At 46.9% G+C, this 20868-nt stretch overlaps 1 protein-coding gene across 2 annotated transcripts; it reads right to left on the bottom strand.

Annotated features, from left to right (window-relative positions):
• Positions 1-300: 300 nt before the first annotated feature.
• Positions 301-20619, bottom strand: LOC132323550 (cryptochrome DASH-like). Of its 2 annotated transcripts, none has more exons than XM_059838883.1 (14): positions 20484-20619; positions 20198-20370; positions 19024-19117; positions 18601-18731; positions 17459-17607; positions 16420-16508; positions 13991-14064; positions 12280-12369; positions 9788-9867; positions 8055-8114; positions 6869-7026; positions 3930-4049; positions 2392-2568; positions 301-1211 (listed from the first exon to the last, which is right to left on the bottom strand). In XM_059838883.1, the coding sequence occupies exons 1-14, from the start codon at positions 20547-20549 to the stop codon at positions 1116-1118; spliced, it is 1557 nt and encodes a 518-aa protein (XP_059694866.1). In that variant the 5' UTR covers positions 20550-20619; the 3' UTR covers positions 301-1115. The 2 variants fall into 2 exon arrangements, with proteins under 2 accessions (XP_059694866.1, XP_059694877.1); XM_059838894.1 differs by having other exon boundaries at positions 2392-2472.
• Positions 20620-20868: the final 249 nt, after the last annotated feature.

Genomic DNA, 20868 nt, shown 5'->3' with positions numbered 1-20868 from the left:
TGATCTCAGAGGACTTTTCCAAAAATCTGATTGTGTGGTTCTCCTGCTGGGCTTTGTCCAAACATAGTGCCCTGCCCTCTGGAGTGGCCTGGGCAGGGATCTGTGCTGTGTGGCTCTGTCTTGTGACAGAGAACAGTGCTGTCACTAACGCTGTTTCACTCTATTCCCCCCCAAATCACCTTGGCTACATTCCTGCCCAGGCCCCTAATACAACAAATGGTAGAATTGTTAAATGTGGTCTTGACAGAGCTTATGTTCAAAATCACTTGGTTTTTCTACTTTTGGCAGAAAAACTTGCTCTTGTGTTCAATGTCTGTTTATTTCTCACCCAGACGTGAACCCATGAACCCAGAGCATTCACAGATTTTACAATATTGCCCTTATTCTTTACAAAGCAGGCCCAGTAGATCTCTAGTAGCAATCAATCCAGAATCACATGCCATCTTTGGTGGTCAAAGTGTTCAGGTCTGGGTTCCCCTCAGATGACAATGCTCCATGACAGCACAAATATGGCCATCTCCAATTTCCCAAACTCTTCCACCAAGTACAACATTCTGCATAAAAATAAAATCCTAAAACTGGTTAGGGATCCATTTCAAATTGGTTTTGATGCTGAGTCAAACACAATTCTTGGCTATGAACTGAACATTTTTCAGCTTCCAGGATGGTACCAAACCAACAGGCAAGGAAATTTTCAGGAGGAACACAGTGCTTCTCCAAAATACTGCAGGAGACACAGTAAAAGAACATCCTCTGCAGTCTCCTTCTGTGGAGCTCTGTGGAAATGAGGAAGACAAAATATTCCAAAAGCAAAACTTTTAATTGCACAACGATTGGTGGGTTTAAAACTTAAAAAAAAAAAAAAAAAGCATAGGAAGTTTCAGTTCTGTCTGAAAACACCTGCCACATAAAGCACTGGCTCCAGATAGTGAGGAGAGGTGCTAATACACAACCTCCAAACACCTACATCCAGTGAGTGTCCCTGGGAACACCAGACAGGGAGATCCTGTGTTATTTTACCATGCCAAACCTGTATCTTTGGCTTGTTCAAGGTGATTAACCATTATCCAGGCACCCTCAGCAGCAAAACCTCCTGCTGAGCACTCCTTCAGCCTTCAGCAAGCATCTTTCTTGCGAGAGAAGTAAAAATCTATCCCTCTGTCCTTGTGCTGTGCTGGTCCCCTCCTGCCCCTGGGATGGGGACTTCCTCCCTGTGGCAAATGACAAGGAACAGCAAGATTTTTACTGATGCTGCAGAGTGGATTTGGTCATAAAGCAGTGCTGACATCCAAGAGAAAGTGCACATGGAACTTCTGCCTCCCAAGTTCACTCAAAAAGGCAGGAAGCCCAGACAGGCACTGCTCTAGGCTGGGATTCAGGAAACCAGGGTTTCTGGTAAGGTGAGCTGGAGAAGTTGATCAAAATTGAACTTTTGCCTGATGGAGAAGCTTTCTGGCTTCAAGTTTCATCACTGCCTCAAACTGGTGTCTCACTAAGGTGCTCCTGCAGAGTCCTTTCTCTCATCCCAGGAGTTTACTAATCCAGGCCTTCCAACAGCCAGGGTGAAACAGAAGGCTTTGCTTCCACAAAACTTTCCACTCATGGCAAAGGAATCTGGCCTAAAAATTTGGTACTGCACCTTAGGATTAAAACCTGAAATGGGGGCATGCTTCATTCTTCACTGACTTGGTGCAATACCCAAATTTGAGCCTCTACAAAGTATCCTCACTCAGGAGGAGGCAGGGTAGATGCATAGGGGAAAGGCAAAATGTTGAACACTTAACACAACCCTTGGTTATATCCATGTCCTTCCATACCCATCTCCTCAAAGAACAGCATTCCAGACAGCAGATAAAAGCTTGCAGGATCAACAACTTATTCTTTCCCCATTTTAAAGGGAAGATACACTCAAAAAGCAAAGTACAAGGAGCAGTCCCTGTATTTACAGGTCTTGCTGACTCCAGTTTGAATGCACTCAAGTAGGAAGTTGGGTGTTTTTACTTCCACCTCCTGAACAGAAAGGACACTGGGTTGTTTCTCTTCTGTCCACCTGTATTGGGGGGTGGTCACACCAGTGGAGGTCCTGGAGAAACCCCATCCCTCTGGTGGGGCTGCCAGGGCATGGAAGGATGCTCAGAAGGACATGCTGTGGCTAAGTCCTGCTGATTATACAAGGGACAGAGAAGCAGCAAAAACTTACATCCTTCACCACAGTGGGTAGGAGACACAGCTAAATAATCCTGGCTGCATAGTGCCTGCTGTGATGTAATGTGAGCTTGCATTAAAACAACTTTTTTCCCTTTACACCTGAGAAAGAGCAGAACTCACAGAGACTGATGCAGAGCAGCCCCTGGAGCCCCCCCACTCCATCCCAGCCCTCCCAGTACTCACAGGCCTCTGGTGGATGTGTCGGCTCCACTCTGGGGCTGTCACCACTGGCTGTGGGTAGGTCTCACCCAGAGTTACTCCTGCCTGGGAGAGAGCAGCACTGCTCAGTGCCCAGGGGGTGTGAATGTCTGCTCCCTTTATGCCCTGCAGTTCTGGCACCCAGAGCCTGACATAATCCCCCTGCAAACAGAACCAATGGACAGGATCCATTCAGTGACAATCTGTAAGTGCTTCCCAGCACGGCTCTTTCTCAATGGGAAAGAGAGGAGCCAGATTTCCCAGCAGAAAGCTGGTGCTGTACAGCATCAGTTCCTCTGACAAGCCTTAGCCCCTCTTGCTAAATCCTCCACCCAGAATTAGTGCCTAGAGACCTGGATGCTGGAGCTCTTCTCCCATGCACACACTGCAGGCACAGGAGGGAGGAAGAGCTGCATTTTCAGCACCGTTCATCTCTCCTGTTTAGGTCATCCTGAAATGAAGTGACCCCCAAGAAGTTTCCTGTGACTGAAAGAAAACAGGATAGCTAGCTCAGCTGCACACTCTTGTGTTCCTGAATCTCTCCTATTAACTCTACTGCTGTGTACTCTACTAGGACCAATTTCTGATTTCTTGTTAAATCCTGCCAGCTACAGTGCCAAAAGGCAACAGCACAGCCTGACGTGAAGCTAAGGAATAGTGAGGAAACAGGTAATGCAGTTTGTGAATACAGGCTAAGCACATGGAAAGTATTAGTGCTACTAATGGGCAGGAAGAATGATTTGTAGACCTTCATGATATTAGAAGGCTAATTAATTACTTTATTATACTATATTATACTATAACTATATTACACTATATCACACTAACAAGAACTATCACTAACTAGGAAACCTGTAACTCTCTGCCTGAGTCCTGACACACACATGTGGATCCAACTGGTCAATGAATCCAAAACACCATCACCAGAATCCAAGCAATCACCTCGGGTAAACAATCTCCAGAACACATTCCACATGGGCACAAACACAGGAGCAGAAATGAGATAAGAATTACTTTGATCATTCTTTTCTCTGCTTCTCTCAGGAAAATCCTGAGAAAGCTAAATCTCTCTCTGTTCAGAGGACATGTAAATACGACAGAAAAGGGCAATTTATCTGCCATTTCAGAGAGGATAGTCAGAGGAGTCACAGGTTTAATGTACTCTTCAGCACCTCTCAAGGAATGGTTCTGTCTCTCAGGTAACTTCTGAGTTCTCCAAGAAGCTGCTCTGTTCTCAGGGAAGCATCTGTGTGATGTTCTAATGGGATGTGGCTGTGACTCAGAACAAATGGTGATGAAACACTTAACACACTGACCAGGGAGGGTGTGGGGACATCCCTGGGGACAGCAGCAGGTTGTTAAATTACATTGTCCTGTGCACACCGAGGAACCTGCCCGACTGCTGGCCAGGAGACACAATAACTGGTTTTGTATTCACACAGCACACTGATCTCCTCTGCTCCCTAAAGCACCACGTGTCCTTCCCTGCACTCACCCCTGTAAAACAGCCACACAAGACTTACATTCCCATCGTAATCCAGGCCTTGTTTGATCATGTTAAACTTCCTGTTCTCCCGTGGGTCATTGCCAATGCCAGCGCTGTATAACCAGTTGCCATAATTGCTACAAACATCATAATCCACCTTGAGAACAGAGGGAGAAAACTGTCAGAAGAGCTGAGCTGGCCCTTGGCCAATCTTCTCGTCCATCCTTTAGCTCAGGGGGAAATTTCCTTGAATGGGATTCACTCCAGCCAGACTGGGGTGGTCGGAGCTCCCCTACGCTGGTACAGGCAACTGGCTCAGGAAAGGACCTTCATGGCTGCTTTTTAGCCTGGGATCAGCTTCCCAGACTACTTCAGATCATGATCCTTAGGTCAGAAAACAGATTAACGTCCAACCAAAGTGTTTCCCAGTTTACTTCCTTTTAAAGGAAAATCCTTTTCTTTCTGCCATCATTTGGCAGACTTCACAAGTAGCCATAGCATCTGAATGCTCATATTCCAAAAGAAAGTATTCAAATACAAAAGAAAACTTTTTCTGACCAGTTACCCAGACACCACACATTGCCAAATTATCTCTGCTGATCCTACTAGGCAGTCTGGAGAGAAGCCTAACTCAAGACTGTGCAGACAAACCACACAGTTTATATGAGGATGCAAACAATACAAACACTGCAGTTTTCTCCTATTGTCAAGTTATTCCTTCTCTAAATAAAAACTCTCAAGGATGCTTATATAAAATGGAGCAGGGCTTTTGAAACAAGCACAATTGAGAGCAGAAGATGATCCCATCTAAGTGCTCTTCAGCTGGGCAGGGTGGCTTAAATCCAACACCAGAAGTTTTCCAGTTGTAGGACAATTCAAACCCTTCTCACAAGGGGAGTAGAAGTGATAGCAAGGAGGGTCTGGGATCTCTGAGCATTCCTAGAGGTGTCTGTGCTGTAAAAGCAGCAGCCGTGACAAAAAGAGCTGGTTCAGTGCTGTTCTCCTTTTACTGCAGCCACAGCAGTAACCAGTCCACAGAGATGTTTCCAAGATCTAAGCCACTCCTTGGAGTGAGGAGCTCAATGCTCCAGGATGGCAGAAGGCTCAGGGAATGGGCTCTGTCAAGCTGTCCTTTCTCTGCAGGGCCAGTGAGTGCTGGGGTCAGGGTGAGCAGCAGCCAGCTCTGCTCCCTGTGCACCAGGCTTCCCTTTCCCAGCTCACTTCCTCCAGCTGGTAAGATAAGGAGGGAAGAAAGATGCCATTGGAGGCCTGATTGTGTGATTAACATGCAGGAAAGCATGTGTGGGAGGTGAGGGCAAAGCCAAGGGGGCCTGGAGGAGGCAAGCTCATTTCCCCCTCAGCCTTGCCCCTTCCTGGCATTCTCTTCTGTTTGTTTCTCTGCCTTTCCTTGGGGCCTGACCCTGGGAATGAAATCACTGAAATCAGAGCTGAGATATTCTCAGTTCAGGACACCAGTGGTCTCTGGCCTTTCCCCTGGCTCAAGAAGGTTGCAGAGACCTTGTGCCTCAGTTTCCCTGCCTGTCTGGTATGGATGGCACACACAAACACTTGGTGGGCCTTTGCTGGCAGTATTGGAGATGAAATAGGCATTGCTTTCCCTTTTTTAGAGGCAAGTGAGACCAGTTTCAGTTCTGTACTGGCCCTTCTACAGCCATGTCTTCCCCACCAAGGTGATGTCTCCTGTGTGCTGCTCTGGGGATGCTACCACGTTACAGTAACAGAGCTGTGTGACACAAGATGGGACCAAAGGGCACAAGGATCAGCCTGTGCCACACCACAGTGGCCATCAGCATCTAGGGCTTCCCTTGGAGAAAGGGCCAGTGCAGTATGCTAAATTCTGCTCCAGCAAGGCTGGTATTCATGTCCTTAGGAATAAATGTAGATAACACAGGCAGCATCTTTCTAGTGTGAGACCTTCCAGATCTTCCTCACTTGTGGAATAGGACACACTTGTGGAAGGCTCTTCCTCTTATCTGGAAAAGCATCACTGCATGGAGCTCCCCAAACCCCTTTCTGGAGGATCCTGAAGTCCTGCACTGTGTTGTTGTCCAAGCCCACTGCTGCTCACAGCATTGGCATGGGAGAGCACCCAGATTTTCCTCCTGCAGCCAAAGCCATGTCAGAGACCAGGTCCAAGGAAGTTTAAAAAAAAAATGCATTCACAAAAAAATCTCTTTTAATTGCAGGCATTGGCAAGGCAATTGGGCTTTCTCTGCCCATCCAGCACTCCGAGTGGAAAGTTTTCTGATTGCCAGTTGCCTCCTGTATCCCACAGATAAGACCTTTGATGTGAACCTGATGTGAGTATTTGTCCTTTTTCAGTCAGTACCATGAGAATCCATGGGGACTGAGGTCAGAAAAGTGACCCAGCTATTTAACTAAGCTCACACAGCTGCTGATTGATATATGAGAGGAATTGGTGCTCCAGTTGGCAGGGAGGCCTGTAACACCCCAGAATGAAGAAGGATGCCTCCAGCCAGGGTGGAGCTCTGTGGAAGCTGATCCAGCCATTGTCCCTACTTGCCTGTGCCTGTCTAGCTGGCTTCCAGTCCACAGCCATCAGTGCATAGACACTGTGCCAGCACACACTTCTTTTCATGTTCTATTTCTGGACTGCCCTCCTCCCCAGCCTCTGGGGTGAGCAAATCAGAGCATTGTTAGCATAATTCACGTTTGAAAGTTTTGTCAAGTGCAACAGATCTCTGGCTAAAACCCTGCACAGAGAATCAAAGCTTACTGCAAACTTCCTAGCTGCATTTTTGTTAGTGGCAGCTCCACTGTGGCAAAATTCCTTTTACTTATGTGAGCTTTGGGAAGCTCACACCCTGCAAAAAGTATCGACACAGTCTTTATCAGCCTGAAAATTACTGATCATCACCTGTACCCCTTCTTATAAATCAGGGCTGTCCTCCTGCCTGTCATTAAACACCAGGCACACCAAGGGCCCAATCTTACCAGCAGGTATTCAAACCATTCTGCCCCCATCCTCCAGTCCAGCCCCAGGTCCTTGGTGAGGAAGCTGGCGACGTTCTGCCGCCCTCTGTTCGACATGAAGCCCGTGGCACTCAGCTCCCTCATGTTGGCATCCACAAAAGGAACCCCAGTTTTGCCCTCTGCAGAGACAAAACACAGCACTGGGGTATCAGGATGCTTTTGGGCACTCATAAGCCTGTGGTCATGTATTCACAACCATTTCCAAGACAGTGCCAGTGCACAGCAGCAGGGAGAGATTTCAGTGTGGTTTAGCTGGAGTGCAGCCACTAAGAGCCACTGGAAATTAAATTGGATATCATACTGAAAATTAAGCTGGGGAGAAGTTTTGGCAAGAAGGAAAAAAAAAGTACAGAAAAATTTCAGACTGGAAAAACAATCAGGTGGGTTGCAGGGAATTTTGCAGAGTAAAACAAATATGCAGACAATAATGAGATGGGCCAAGAACAGAAAGATTCTTGACAGGGGACAAACAGAGGGATGTACTGGACAAATCCCCCAGGGTTAGTACCTGAAAAGCAGAGTTTGTCCGTTGTTAAGGAAAAGATTTACTGTGTCTGGATGATTTATTTTATCCTGTGTGCAAATGGGTACACGTGGCATTAACACAAGAAAAGATACAGAGGTGTGTACTTCACTGATTCTAATACTTTAATCTGTTTGTCCCTCCAAGTTTTGAGATACTATGCTTGCTATTCAGGTTACAACTACAAAGTTGTAACAGCTCAAGAAAAGGCTGTGGGATTACAAAAGATGATTTAGATTTAGTCTAAATCTGTTTTAACCTTGTAACCAAAAGCAAACAGAATCAAACACAGCAGGCATGGCTATCTAATATTGATAAGAAGGGCTGGTCAGCCTCTGTGTGACTACACAGAAGGGACCAGCAGGTCACAAACACTCCCTCCTGGGCAGGAAAATCTACCTGCAGTGCACCTCACAAGCAGGGTAACCCTGTGGGCTGCTCAGTGCTCAGTCTGGGAAGGGAGGCCACAAACATTCATACCCTGGTGATGCCAGTTTAAATGCCAGCCCTGACCATGCAGGCAGCTCCCCAACAGAGACCCGAGTCAGTGTTAGAGCATGTGTGAGCCCCAACAGACAGCTGGAGAACAAAACACAGCCAGCCAAACCCATGGTTCCTACTGACCTTTCCAACAGCTGAAGAGCTGAAGGTCCTTTTTCCAAGGGATCTCTTTACTTTGAAGCCCTGTGGAGGAAAATAATGACCTGCTGATGAAGAAATACTGACACAGGCAGCTACTCAGACCACAACATAGCCAGGGGAGTTTGGCTGACACAAGGAGTGAGGGTGAAGCTTGGCCTCTCAGTGCCATTACAAACAAACCTTCTGCACAGGTTTAGAGAGATCCATTCCTCCCCTCCAGTGTTGCAAAGGGGTGTCTTTTACACACAGAGGGTACTCAAGCCCTAATGGACATTGTTTATTTGTTTTGCTAATGTTTGCTTTTTTTTCCCTTTTTTAATTAAAAATTACTCAGACCTCACAAGTGGACAGAGATGTGCTCTGGCCCACACAGGTATTTTCTTTTTCAGCTTTACTCCAGGACAAAGTTTATGTGCAATCAGTTTCTCTCACAGGTACTACACCCAGAATTACCTGGCAGAAGCCTCAGGTAACACTTTGCCCCTGCAAATGGAATAGGAACAGATGAGGGGGATGATTTCATGTTTGCAGGATGCAGTGGCAATTACAGCCTTCAGTGCAATGGAGCAGAGGCAGCAGGGACAACTCAGCTCTAGCTACAAACATTCAAGATCAGGCCCACCACTGGCATCCAATGCCATCAGAACAGCCACAGAGGCCTGGCAGATGTGACACAGACCCTGAGGGAGATGTGTCCCTCTGCAGCCACAGCTGGATGCCAGGCAGGCTGCCCTGGAGCATCTAAGCCAGTCCTGCACCACCTGCAGAGCAGCTCACCCAGCACAGGCATCACCTGCAGGGTCTCCTGACACAGGGACTGGGTATTTGTTGTTGCACTGAGTGCTCAGACCCCCATTTCACATGCACACTCCTGTCACAGGGGCTGGAGCCAGATCTCATTCTGATTCCTATGTGGTGCACTATCTGGTTTCTTGGGATTCACCCTGCTGGGTCAGTCCCTGCTCTGTCCCACGTCCTCTGGAGAACTCAGGCAAGCCTGAAGCCTGGATTCTGCTGAAAGGTGGAATGTCTCTGTAAACAGCATCTTCACTGTGCTTGTGCTGCTGTTTCCCACAGACATGTGTCAATAAATACTCCCTGTATCTAATCATATTTGGGGATCAGTGTCCAGCACCGTGGTGCTGAGGCACTTCTGTGCTAACAGAGAGCCCCCAGCAGCATCCCAGGGTGGTGACACAAGCACCATAAGAACATTTGTACAACTTAATGCCAACAGCTATTGTATTTGTTGGGAATGCCCAGACAAAGGCAGGAATGATGAATCTGATTCCATGTTCTCAGAAGGCTAATTTATGATTCTACAATACTATATTATAATAAAGGATACTATACTAAACTAAAGAATACAGGAAGGATACAGACAGAAGGCTAAAAAGATAACAATGAAAACTCCTGACTCTTTCCAGAGCCCTGACACAGTCTGGCCCCAATTTGCCAGAGAGTGAAAACAACTCACAGCAGAATGCAACGAAACAATCACCTGTGGGTGAACAATCTCCAAACACATTCCACATGAGCATAGCACAGGAGAAGCAAATGAGATAAGAATTGTTTTCCTTTTTCTGAGGCTTCTCAGCTTCCCAGGAGAAAAATCCTGGGTGAAGGGATTTTTCCAGAGAATGTGAATGCTACAAACAGCTTTCCCTGTTGTATGAGAGTACCTGTCCCCCCTAAATGTGGTGATCCATACACACCTCTTATTGAGAAAATCCTTCTGCCGTACTTCAGGGCCACAAACCGAAAGTAATCCCTCCACAGCAGTTCAAACAGGACCCTGAAACACAAAGCCATCTCAGTATTTCACTGTGGCTCAGATATGAAAACTGAAACTGAAAGGGTTTTGCTTCTATACCACCCACCATTAACACTGTGAAGCTTTTTCACTACGAGGGTATTGTAACAGGACGACCCCCGTGGCAGGGAGAAATGATGAGGAGGACTCCACTGACATCAGAGGGCTAATTAATTACTTTATTATACTATATTATTCTATATTATTCTACACTGTATTACATTACATCTAAACTGAATCTGCCAAGCACTCAACTCTGCTCAGCACTGCACAGAATCTTGTGACTGTCACCTGACTGTCCCACACACACACACACACACTTGGCCCTGGCAGGCCAAGGAACAAAACACCATCACTCTGGGTGAACAATCTCCATATTGCATTCTACTTTGGTACAACACAAGCACAGCAAATAAGAATTGTGTTTTCTTTTCTCTTAGGTTCAGAGAATGTGAGACCCAGAAATGTTCTTGGGAAGAATTGTGCCTTGCTTTTCGCTGTGAAGAGAAATGTGGCGACACCAGTTCTCTTCCCAGGCCTGCTTGCCCAGCTTACAGGAAAAGCAAACTCGGCAGGAATCACTTGGGAAGCTTTCCTTAGCTCACGTGCAGGAGCAGAGTGTCAGGAAACATGTTCCTCCTCCATCCCTGCTGGGGTGTAATTCTCCCCAGAGCAGGGCGAGGGCCTGATTGAGCTTCACACTTCCGCAGGAACGAGCACATCAGCACATTCCTGAGAGCTTTGTGTCGATTTATTTGTGTTGATTTAAGCAATTACCTCGGCAAGAGACTCTAAGACATCTTTCAAAACTGGTTTACAGTGCTCCAGCCCATTAGATCAGGTGCTAGGCCCACGGAAAAAAAGGACAGTTTTATATAAAATCTTTTATATAAAAAGAGCTTCTTTTAAAATGATGGCACATCAGCCTCAGAGAGCTGCTTCAACTCTATGCCATATGGGAAGCTCTCTGCTCAGCTGATTTTTAGGCTGACAAGATCCTTCTGGATAATCTGGTTATGGAACAGAATCACAGAATTAGAGAATCAGGTTGGAAAAGACCTCTAAGACCATCCAGGCCCATCTCTGACCAAACACCACGGTGTCAACCAGACCATGGCACTGAGTCCAGTCTTTCCCTAAATACCTTCAGGGACAGTGACTCCACCACCTCCCTGGGAAATCCACTCCCATGTCTAATCATCCTTTCAGAGAAGAAATCCCTCCTATGTCCAACATGAACAGGACACTGTCCAAATCCTAAAAAACAGTGTCAAAACACTGAGGTTCAATGTGCAGCCACCATGACCTGTACTTCATTGTACAATTGACTTTCTGGGAGCTTGACAACTTCATTTTTATAATTACTGAATGCTTTAAAATGCATGCCAGCTGCCAGCAGGCTGGCTGGCTGTTAGATGGAAAACAGGAGTATATTCATTTCTTGAATTCTTTCCTCTCTTAACTGTCTTTGAAGTAAAAAAAAAACCCAAACATACATTTCATGGGTGTAGATATTTTATCTGTCAATTTGAATTTTAATGAAACTGAGCATTTTGGCCAGAATGGTTGGCAGTGTTCTGACTGTTCCTCACCAACCACTGTGCTGTTTGACATGCTGCAAATGTAACAAACCAAAATGAATATTTAGTTCCAGAGTTTGCACAGATGTTATGGTTTGGGATTTTTCCCATCCAGGTCTACTGCTAGGCCAGGCTCTAACACGACCCTGTTTCCCTATCAGAGCTCCAGGTTCTGATTCACAGTGTCTGGACAGAGCTGAACAAGTTCAAGGCCAGCCCAGGGACAGATAAACTGAGAGGTGAGAAAGAGCATGGGTGACAGGATGGGATACATTAAACCCAGTTCCCAGTGCCCTCTTCCCCTCTGCTCTGATGTGGTGGTCATGGCCAGGCAGCTGAGTAAACACAGGGCCACTTGCTGGACTTGTGGCCATGGGACCTTCAAACACCATGAGATTTACACAAATCACAGTCACTGAGACTTTTGGGCTCATATCCTCAGTCTGAGAAACCCTTTGGCTTTTATTTGTAAACTATTCCTCCTTCTCATTTAGCCCATAAGGACACAGAGATGGATGGTGTTTATTTGCTGAGACTGTTTTCAAAAATCATGAGCCACAGTTTCCCAGCAATAATAATGACAGCTGGCATTCATAATCTTCACTTACAAAGTGCCTAAAGCCCCTTGGTGTTGAAGACAGGCTAATAAATCTGTACTGAAAGAGAACTACAGTGCAACCCAGAGGAACCAGCCAGCAGGCACAGGAAAATCAAACATTAATTACAAAGAGAGTTAACAAATCACTCTCCTGTGCATGAAATACCAGGTTCTTTTTCAGAGAAAATAAGCCATGCTGATGGTGCAAAGACATACCAGTAAGTGCTCTGATTTGCTGTTCTCTCTCTCTCATACTTCTGGATTTGCTCATAGATGTATCGAGGTGAGATGCAGCCCAGTGCCAGCCTGAAAGCAGAGGAATGATGTCCTGAATGCCACGCAGGACTGACAGCTTGATGACAGCTCAGAGGGAAGAGAGGGGCAGTTTTGTGTCTACAGTTGTTGTCTAAAAATTTTGTTCAGCTTACAGTGCTGCCCCTGACTTCCTAAATGGCTTTAGTCAAGTTGTAACTTCTCTGCAGCTCTTCAAGAGAGAGAATTCTCTTCCAAGAATTAAGATCCTCTCCTTCCTGGAGTATGACATTACAGGAGTCTCCGAGCTATAGAGATAAATCATTTTACTCAAGTTTGACAAGTTTTGTCTAAATGATTTACCAAACTCAATGACACACCCAGAAAAGAATCTCAAATGTCATCCTCTGCATGACATGTCATACCTGTCCTTTTACCACAAACCTCCTTATCCTATGCCCAGGGCTCCTTTTCCTGCAGAACCTCAGTGGCTCATTTGAGCAAGCACAGAAGGTGAAGTGACTGCTGAAAATCTGAGCCCTGGCAGGAAAACTAGGGAATCAAACCCTGCTCTGGCATTTCAACTCCCTGGGCTCCTTCCATTTGTTCCCAATCAGTGCTGTTGCAAGACAGGAAAGAACTTGCAGACTCCAACCCCATCATACAGGGTGATCAAGAACAGCTTTTACCTTGCTTTTCCTAAAATGCATTTTACTGCCATTTCCACTATAGCTTGTGGAAAAACTGGATGTTCTAATGAATTGTGGAAAACAGAAAGAAAGACTTTGAAGAGTTTTCCCTTAATTGCTGACCAGCTCTAATGGCCAGTATGAGATGGGAATGACTGGCTGCAACCTGAACTGCTCTGATTTTGATTATGTGACAGAGGAACATTTTGGGGCAGACAGATCAGAACTGTTTGCTCTGAGGAAATGGCCAGCTTGGAAAAACTCAAGTGGAGACCACAAAGAACAAACTTCCACAGAGCCAGCAGTCCTGGGATCCCAAAGTGCCACCAGATGGAGCCATCCACTGCAACCATCACAGCACAAAGCTCGTTGGGAACAAGAAATCCCAACCTGTAACAGCCTCTGAAATTTGGTTCTCATTGCAATTCTGTTGGGAGAATCCAAATGCTCTCAGGCTGAACTGGGCTCTGCTGCTGCTTCAGTTCCAGTCTGGAATTAACTCTGCCTCTTCCAGCACTAGGGACTAAAGCCCCTAATTGAAAACCAAAATATTTACCCATACAAAAGATCTTTTCCTACAGGAATAATCAGAAGTGTCTCTTCACCCTGCAGAATGGCAGTGAATTCTGCAGACTATGCAGGAAACCAGGATTAGGCTGAGTTCTGATACAGCCCTGCCAACACACTGAAGCTGTGTTGCCTCCCTGTCTTTCCCTTCCCACACAAAGCAGCACGAAGCCAAAGGCAAATGGTGAGTCCCTCCTGCTCCCTGTCCACACTGTGCTCCCAGCACTAACAGCTCCTGGCACAGTTCTGCCTCACTGCAGCAGTACCAGGGAAGTGCAGCCTCAGAGCTGCTCTAACACCATAAAAAGGGCCAAAGAAACCACACCTAGACACCCATGCCCAGCAGCACTCAGCAGACAGGTAACATCTGTTTGGGATGGAAGGAGAAAAGGATTTTCCAGTCTCAACAAAATCTTTACCATGGTGCAAATTTCGTTGAGTAATCCATTCCCACCAGCCCATTCCGAGTCTCCTTGTAAGAAGCAACCAGATTCTGTGAGAGCAAAGGAACAAAAGGTTTGAATACTTTACTGCTTGTTGTTCTTTCCTTCTGCAGCCAGAGCAATCTGGCAAGGCTGGGCTCCCTCTCATGGCTGCCTGCAAGGATTGCACAGTTGCCCAATTCCTGCCCCCAGCACACAAGCATCAATCAGGCCAGTAGTGTTCATTACAGCTGGGCTCCCTGCTTCAACCTACAGCACGTTTCTTTCTACAAGCACTGTGCACCTGGCTGTGCTGCTCCCTGCCCATCCCCATCTGATTCTGGATCAGAAACCCACTGAAAAGCACCAGTGGAACTGGCAGTCTTGTGGCTGCTTGTTTGGGGGTTATAGAACCAGTGTGACTGTTGCTTTAAAATAAAAAGGTTTTTTTTCCTGTGTTTTCTACCTTATAGACTCTTAATAAAGTGTAATTTTGAGTCATTAACTACATTACAATAATTTATTGTATTTATTGGTGCAAAAGTGTTCATATAATTAGTAAAAGTTTTACAAAAATTTAATAAACCACATGTACACATCTACTTATACACGTAGCCTAGCTGACAAAAATTTTTATGTATCTTTTCTAATCTATTCTTATGCTAACAACCTTGTCTTCTTTGCTATAGATACACTCAAAAATCATCAATTGTTATTTCTTCTATTAACTCAACTGTACTTACAAACCAACTATCAAACCCCTCCATATGTGACAGCACTCAGGTGCAGGAACCCTGACCACTGTTGCTTCTGTGCCCCACACATTTACAGCAGGAGGCAGATCTTCCATGTTCTGAGCATTTCATGGACAATGCAGAGGACATAGGGAAGACCAATCTCTCCCTGATCACCTTCACTGCACGGCTTACAATTGCTAAAGTGCTGTTGTAGCTCACTGGGGGAGACAATATTTGCATTACAAAAAAAAAGAAGGAACAAGGTTTTCCAGCTCTGATTATAATAATGCTTGACCAAGAGTAAAAGCATTGTACTCATTTTGGTTGGGATGGAGTTAATTTTCTCAGTTGGAGCTAATCTGGGGTTGTTTTGGATTTGTGCTGAAAACAGTGCAGAGAGCACACCAATGTTTTCCTTACTGCTGAGCAGAGCTCACACAGCCTCAAGGCCTTTTCTGCTTCTCTCACCACCCCACCCTGAGTAGGCTGGGGGTGCTCAAGGATTTGCAAGAGGACACAGCTGGGACAGCTGACCCCAGCTGACCCAAGGGGTATTCTAGACCCTATGATGTCATGTTCAGCATATAAAGCTGGAAGTGAGGATGTTTGGAGTGATGCCATTTGTCTTCCCAAGTAACTGTGATGGAGCCCTGCTTTCCTGGGGGTGGCTGAAAACCCCTGCCCACTGGTGGGAAGAATTACATGAATCCTTACCTTGCTTTGCCTGTGCACACAGCTTTTGCTTTCCCCTATGAGATGGTCTTTAACTCAACACGTGACTTTTCTCACTTTAATCCTTCTGAATCTCTCCTCCATCTCACTGGCAGGAACTGAGGGAGCAGCTGCTGTAGGGCTGAGCTGCCTTATGGGGTTAAACCAGGACAATGCTCCCCAAAAGCAAAGAATGCAGGAATTTGGGAAACACAGCTGAAAGGATGCCCTGGGGGCTGTACCAGTGAGGCACTGGGAACACCACACTTTTAACCCATCTCAGCTGGAGAGGTGCTCCCTCCTTTATCCAGAAAACTGCTTGGGTCTGATGCTGTTGAAAATCAGCACGTGTACCTTTGAATTCAGACATAGGAAATTTAAGACAGCTCCTCAAACTAGACCAAAAAGAAGTTCAAAAACTGTCTGACAACATGCAGTCAGCAAGACTTTCACTCCACCAAAGCAAGGAAACAAATAGTAGCTGTCATTACTGGCTGCAAGATTTTAACCCAGACTACAGAAACCTCCTACTATTTATAACTGCAGGCAGAACTTGGGTCAGCTGTTCCTCACCACAGCTGTAATTCCAGCCCTTCAAGCCACTTTTCACTCCTTCAAAACAGAGGAACTACATTGGTGATGATGTCAGACATGAGCATAGAAGGAGCAAATCAAGGTAAAGCACGGAAAAATTTTGGGGACAAAATTTTGTCCCAAGTCCCAGAAGTTAATGGAAAAAATTACTTCAGAGAGGTCAGTAAACTAGGTTGCCAAATATTTGGTTACATTCCCCAGTCCCAGAGGACTTCTTTTTGGTCTAGTTTGTCTCTCTGAAAAACTGAAATAATGCTAATTCCCTCCTTTGCAACATTTTATATGGGAGCTAAGGAAATATTAGGAAGTGAAATTGCAGCCTCACCCACTTGCATAGCCATGTGTAGAAGGGGGAGGATGTAGGCAAGGAAATGTAAGAGTTACCGTGTCCCAAAAATAATATTGCAGCCTCATTAAAGCCTGGGTCTCTCCTCCACTGCAGGGGAAGGCTGTTCTGGGATCAGTCACAGGATCTGCCACAGAAAACACCAACAGCTTGTTACCCCTTGGGAAAGCACCTCAAAGGCAGGGAGTTTAAAATCTAGGGATGCTCAGCAGTGGGGATGTCAGCTTTGGGGGCATAAAAGATTGTGTGGCTTTCCTTTAAAATAAGGGTCATATCAAACATATTAAAAATCACTAAGGATGTTTCCTACCCAGGTGTAGGGTATGAAATTCCCATACAGGGATTTTACCTGTGTTTGCAGAGTGAGTGAACTGAGGCTTAGTGACAGTTTGAAGGGCAACCACTGCCTCTGTGATTTGGTTTTCAGCAAGAGACATATCACAGAATCACAGAATGGTTTGGGTTGGAAGGGACATTAAAGATCATCCAGACCCAACCTCCTGCCATGGCAGGGACACCTTCCACTATCCCAGGTTGCTCCAAGCCCCGTTCAGCCTGGCCTTGAACACTTCCAGGGATGGCACAACCACAGCTTCTCTGGGTACCCTGTGCCAGGGCCTCACCACCCTCACAGGGAAGAATTTCTTCCTCACATCTAATCGAAATCTACTCTCTTTTAATTTGAAGACAAATATCTGCCTATTCCTGCAACTAAAGACAGATGCTTCTACAGCACCACCCAGACTGAAAGGGCTGTGATAATCCAATCATCCTTAGGGACTACATTTCATGTATCTCTCAGGCACTAGTGGCCTCTTCTTTTTACAAAAAGATATTTTTTCTGTGACAGAATATAACATGCACTGCAAGATGTTTGGTTTGTATTAACCATCAAAGCTCAAATGCAGCCAGTACAGGTACCTGATTCAGCCTGGCTGAACATCTGGGAATCTGAAGCAGCAGGAAATTATTCACTTTGTAAACCACACTTTTCATAACAGACCTAAGCAGGATATTTTTAAGAACAGAATCTAAGCAGGATTTCATTAGAGCAACTTCCAAATTAAGTTTCCTCACCCTTCTGCCCAAAATCCTCCATTGTAGGGATACTCCCTTCTTGCAGCCCTGGAGGCAGGGGCTTTAGCTGATCTGCCATCCGCAGGGTTGGCCGGACCCTGGCCCCGGATTCCAGAGCTTTTCTGAAGTGGGTGTAGACATCAGGCAACCTGCAGAGATGGGAGCAGCCAGGTCACTGCCCTGCCTCCCCCCAAACCACACAGCCCTTCCTCAGGAGCAGGATTAGCATTCCAGGCTGTCCTCTCATGTTTGTGATGCCCCTTTGAACACTGCCAGGCACAATAGGGGCAGATGCCCCCGGGGATAGCAGTCACCAATTTCTTTCTGCCTCTGATGCAAATTGTGCCTTTTCAATTTAAGGTGTGCCCTGGTGGGGAAATCCATGAGAGCCAGATTTATCTCACCTAACTTCTGATTAACAGAGCTGATGTCAGGGTAAAAATCTACATCCTCCTGGTGCCTTTTCAGTCAAAGGAGAAAAACAGGCATTTTCATGGCCTGACTTGTCTGCCCTTATTACATATATTTTCTACAGAATACCATGAATCACTCAACTCCATCAACCACACTTCAGGTGACTACTAAAGGAGCAGTGAAGAGTACACACACCAAGGAGGGGTTGGAAGTAAATAATCTCTTAGGTCCCTTCCAACCCAAACCATTTAATGGTTCTATAAGGTTGCTTCAGGTGAAGTTTAGATTGGATATTAGGAAAAGTTTCTTCACAGAAAGGGTGTTAGGAGCAAGCTGTCACAAGCTGTCCAGCTGGAACAAGCTGTCCAGGGAAGTGGTGGAGTCACTGTCCCTGGAGGATTTAAAAGATGTGCAGATGTGGCATTGAAGGACATGGTTTACTGATGGGCTTGGCTTAATGGTTTGATTTGATGATCTTAGAGGTCTTTTTCAGCCCCCTAATGAGTGGTCAAACACACACCTTGGCTTTATACATACAGAAGCATAAATCCTACAGGTGCAGAGGGCTGAATGTGCCCCGTTGTGTGCCTGAGCATGACAGCCCTGTTCCATAAAAGCACAAACAGATGGACTAATAGGTCCTTTCCCTGTGGGACCAGAGGACTGGGAGCCCTCCTGAGAGAGAAACACATGGGCCAGTGGAGGGCTGACAGCACAGAGCAGCTCACCTGTCAATAGGCCTGAAGGGAAGGTCATCCCGATGATACAGCGTGGAGCCCCAAAATGTCTGAACCTTCACCCCGTGCTGCCTACACACCTGGCACAGCCCCTTCTCCACATCCAGCTCCTCCTGCGTGGCCTAGGGAGAACAAAAGAGTGAGGCCAGGGCAGCACAAATGCAGCTCCCATATGCACAAAGACCCTGGTCCCTGCTCTTGCCCTCCTCATGCTTCTCTACGTTACCTTCCTCCCTCTGCCCCACCGAGGACTCCCACGCAGGGAATCCCCATCCCAGGAACTACCCAAGGTTAACAACACCACAGCCAAGAAAGGCTCTGAACACACAGGATCTGCATCACCACTTGGTCGTGGAAGAAACCTTCAGAGCACAATTTTATCTTTTAACTGTGTCACCGGAGTATTTCCCTTACCTCTTCATGGAAAACCACAGCAGTGACAGAGCCCAGCTGAGTAATCAGATCACAGACCACATCTTCCGGCTTCCCCTTCCTCACAACCAGGGTACTAAAATACAAAATACTGGCCTGAAATAGGTTTGATGCTATTGTTATTTATGTGCACAAGAGGCCACCATCCCAGCCCAGGCAGGCACTCGTGTCCTAGTTTTCTATGGAGCACAAACAGTGTGTGGGGGTAGACAGACAGGATTTGACCAGCCTGCAGTTTTTAGGAGCCCCTGAACAGAGTTTGTAAGCCTCTGGAGCTTAGATTGTGTCAAACACATTTCTGCCACTCTGGATGCCTTAGAAAGGATGACTGGGCACAAAGCCAGCCTGTTACCTAAAAGTCAATCTGTTTATCCTCACACACTACAGAGATTCAAGGGCTGGCTGATCCACCTTGTCCAAGTTTCTCAAAGAGGTTGTCCCATCCCTGGAAATACTCAAGGTAAGACTAAACACGGCTCTGAACCTGATCTGGTTGAAGATGTCCCCTGCTCATTGGACTAGACAACCTTTAAAGTTCCCTTCCAAGCCAAACTATTCTATGACTCCATGATCTTGTGCCCTGCAAAGCCAGATATTATCTGGCAGTGGATTCTTCAAGGCCCTGGTCTACCTCAATTATGGTTCTAAAGGCATCAAAAACAAGGATATCTGAGTCTAGAGCCTGGGTTTAGCAGGACAGGGCATAAGGAAATGTTACACTCCAGTCTCAGAAGCCAGGCTCCGTGCTGGTCTGTCTCAAGCCAGCTCCCAGGGAAAGCTCTCCAGGGATAAGGAAGGCTCCTGACCACAGTGGCTACTGAAATTGCCCACCAAAATTCTGCCATTCATGTTTCCCACTGTCAGCACTCTGGGCAAAGCACTCAGGGCTGACAGTCATCTTCTCAGGGGTACCTGAGAAAGCAAACCCAGGTGGCACAGAGCCCGGATGGCTCTTTGTCCCCCTGCAGGTGACCACAACAGGGGCTACACAGGACCCTGCTGCATCTAACAGAAGGGCTGTGGCTCTCTGAAATATCTCTGAAATCAGCCACCACCCGAGCCCAGAGCACATGATCCGAGTCACAGCACAGGTGTGTGTCGAAAAGAAAGGAAAATAGAAATCTATGTGTTATTTGCACGGTGCTTTCTCAACTACCTTCCCTTTTTCTTGAGCGTTTCCCTGAGATCCTTCACACTTTCCAGCAAAAACCTGAGCCTGTGGGGCCCCGTCTTGGGCCAGCTGTAGCAGTGGGTGCCCAGGTAGTGCCGCGGGTCGAAGCAGTAGAGGGGAACCACGAAATCTGCGTTGTGCTGAGCCCAGTGGAGCACCTGGAAACACAGAGCGGGCCGTGAGAGCTGCCGGGGCGGGATGCAGGAGAATCCCTCCCCATCCTGCCCGAAACAGCAGCGCCGTCCCGACAGCAACCCGCGGCGCTCCCTACCTGGTTGTCGTGGGCGCGCAGGTCGCAGCGCAGCAGGCAGATGGCCGTGCCCGCGGTGCCCGACATGCTCCCTCCGTGGGGCCTCTCCCACCTCACCCGGGCCGGCTCTGTGCCCCTCTGCCCGGCCCCTCATCCCGCCCCGCCGGGGAGGAGCCGTCCTGCTCCGATCCCCGTGTCCGCCCCCAGCCCATCCCCAGGGACGGGCACGTCCCGTCCCGCGTCCCTGCCGGGCAGCGGGACCGCGGCGAGGTCGCTTCCCTCGGTCCCTGTGCCTCAGCAGAGCCCTGCCCCGGCCTGTCGCTCTTATTGCTGGATGGTTTGTTTGTTTTTCTTTTTTTTTTTTAACTCTTATCTTTTTAACTCTCTTTGTCTTTCACACAACAGC

Source organism: Haemorhous mexicanus, chromosome 1 (assembly GCF_027477595.1).
Source record: "Haemorhous mexicanus isolate bHaeMex1 chromosome 1, bHaeMex1.pri, whole genome shotgun sequence".
NCBI lineage: Eukaryota > Metazoa > Chordata > Aves > Passeriformes > Fringillidae > Haemorhous > Haemorhous mexicanus.
This window is presented reverse-complemented; position numbering and strand designations above follow the sequence as displayed.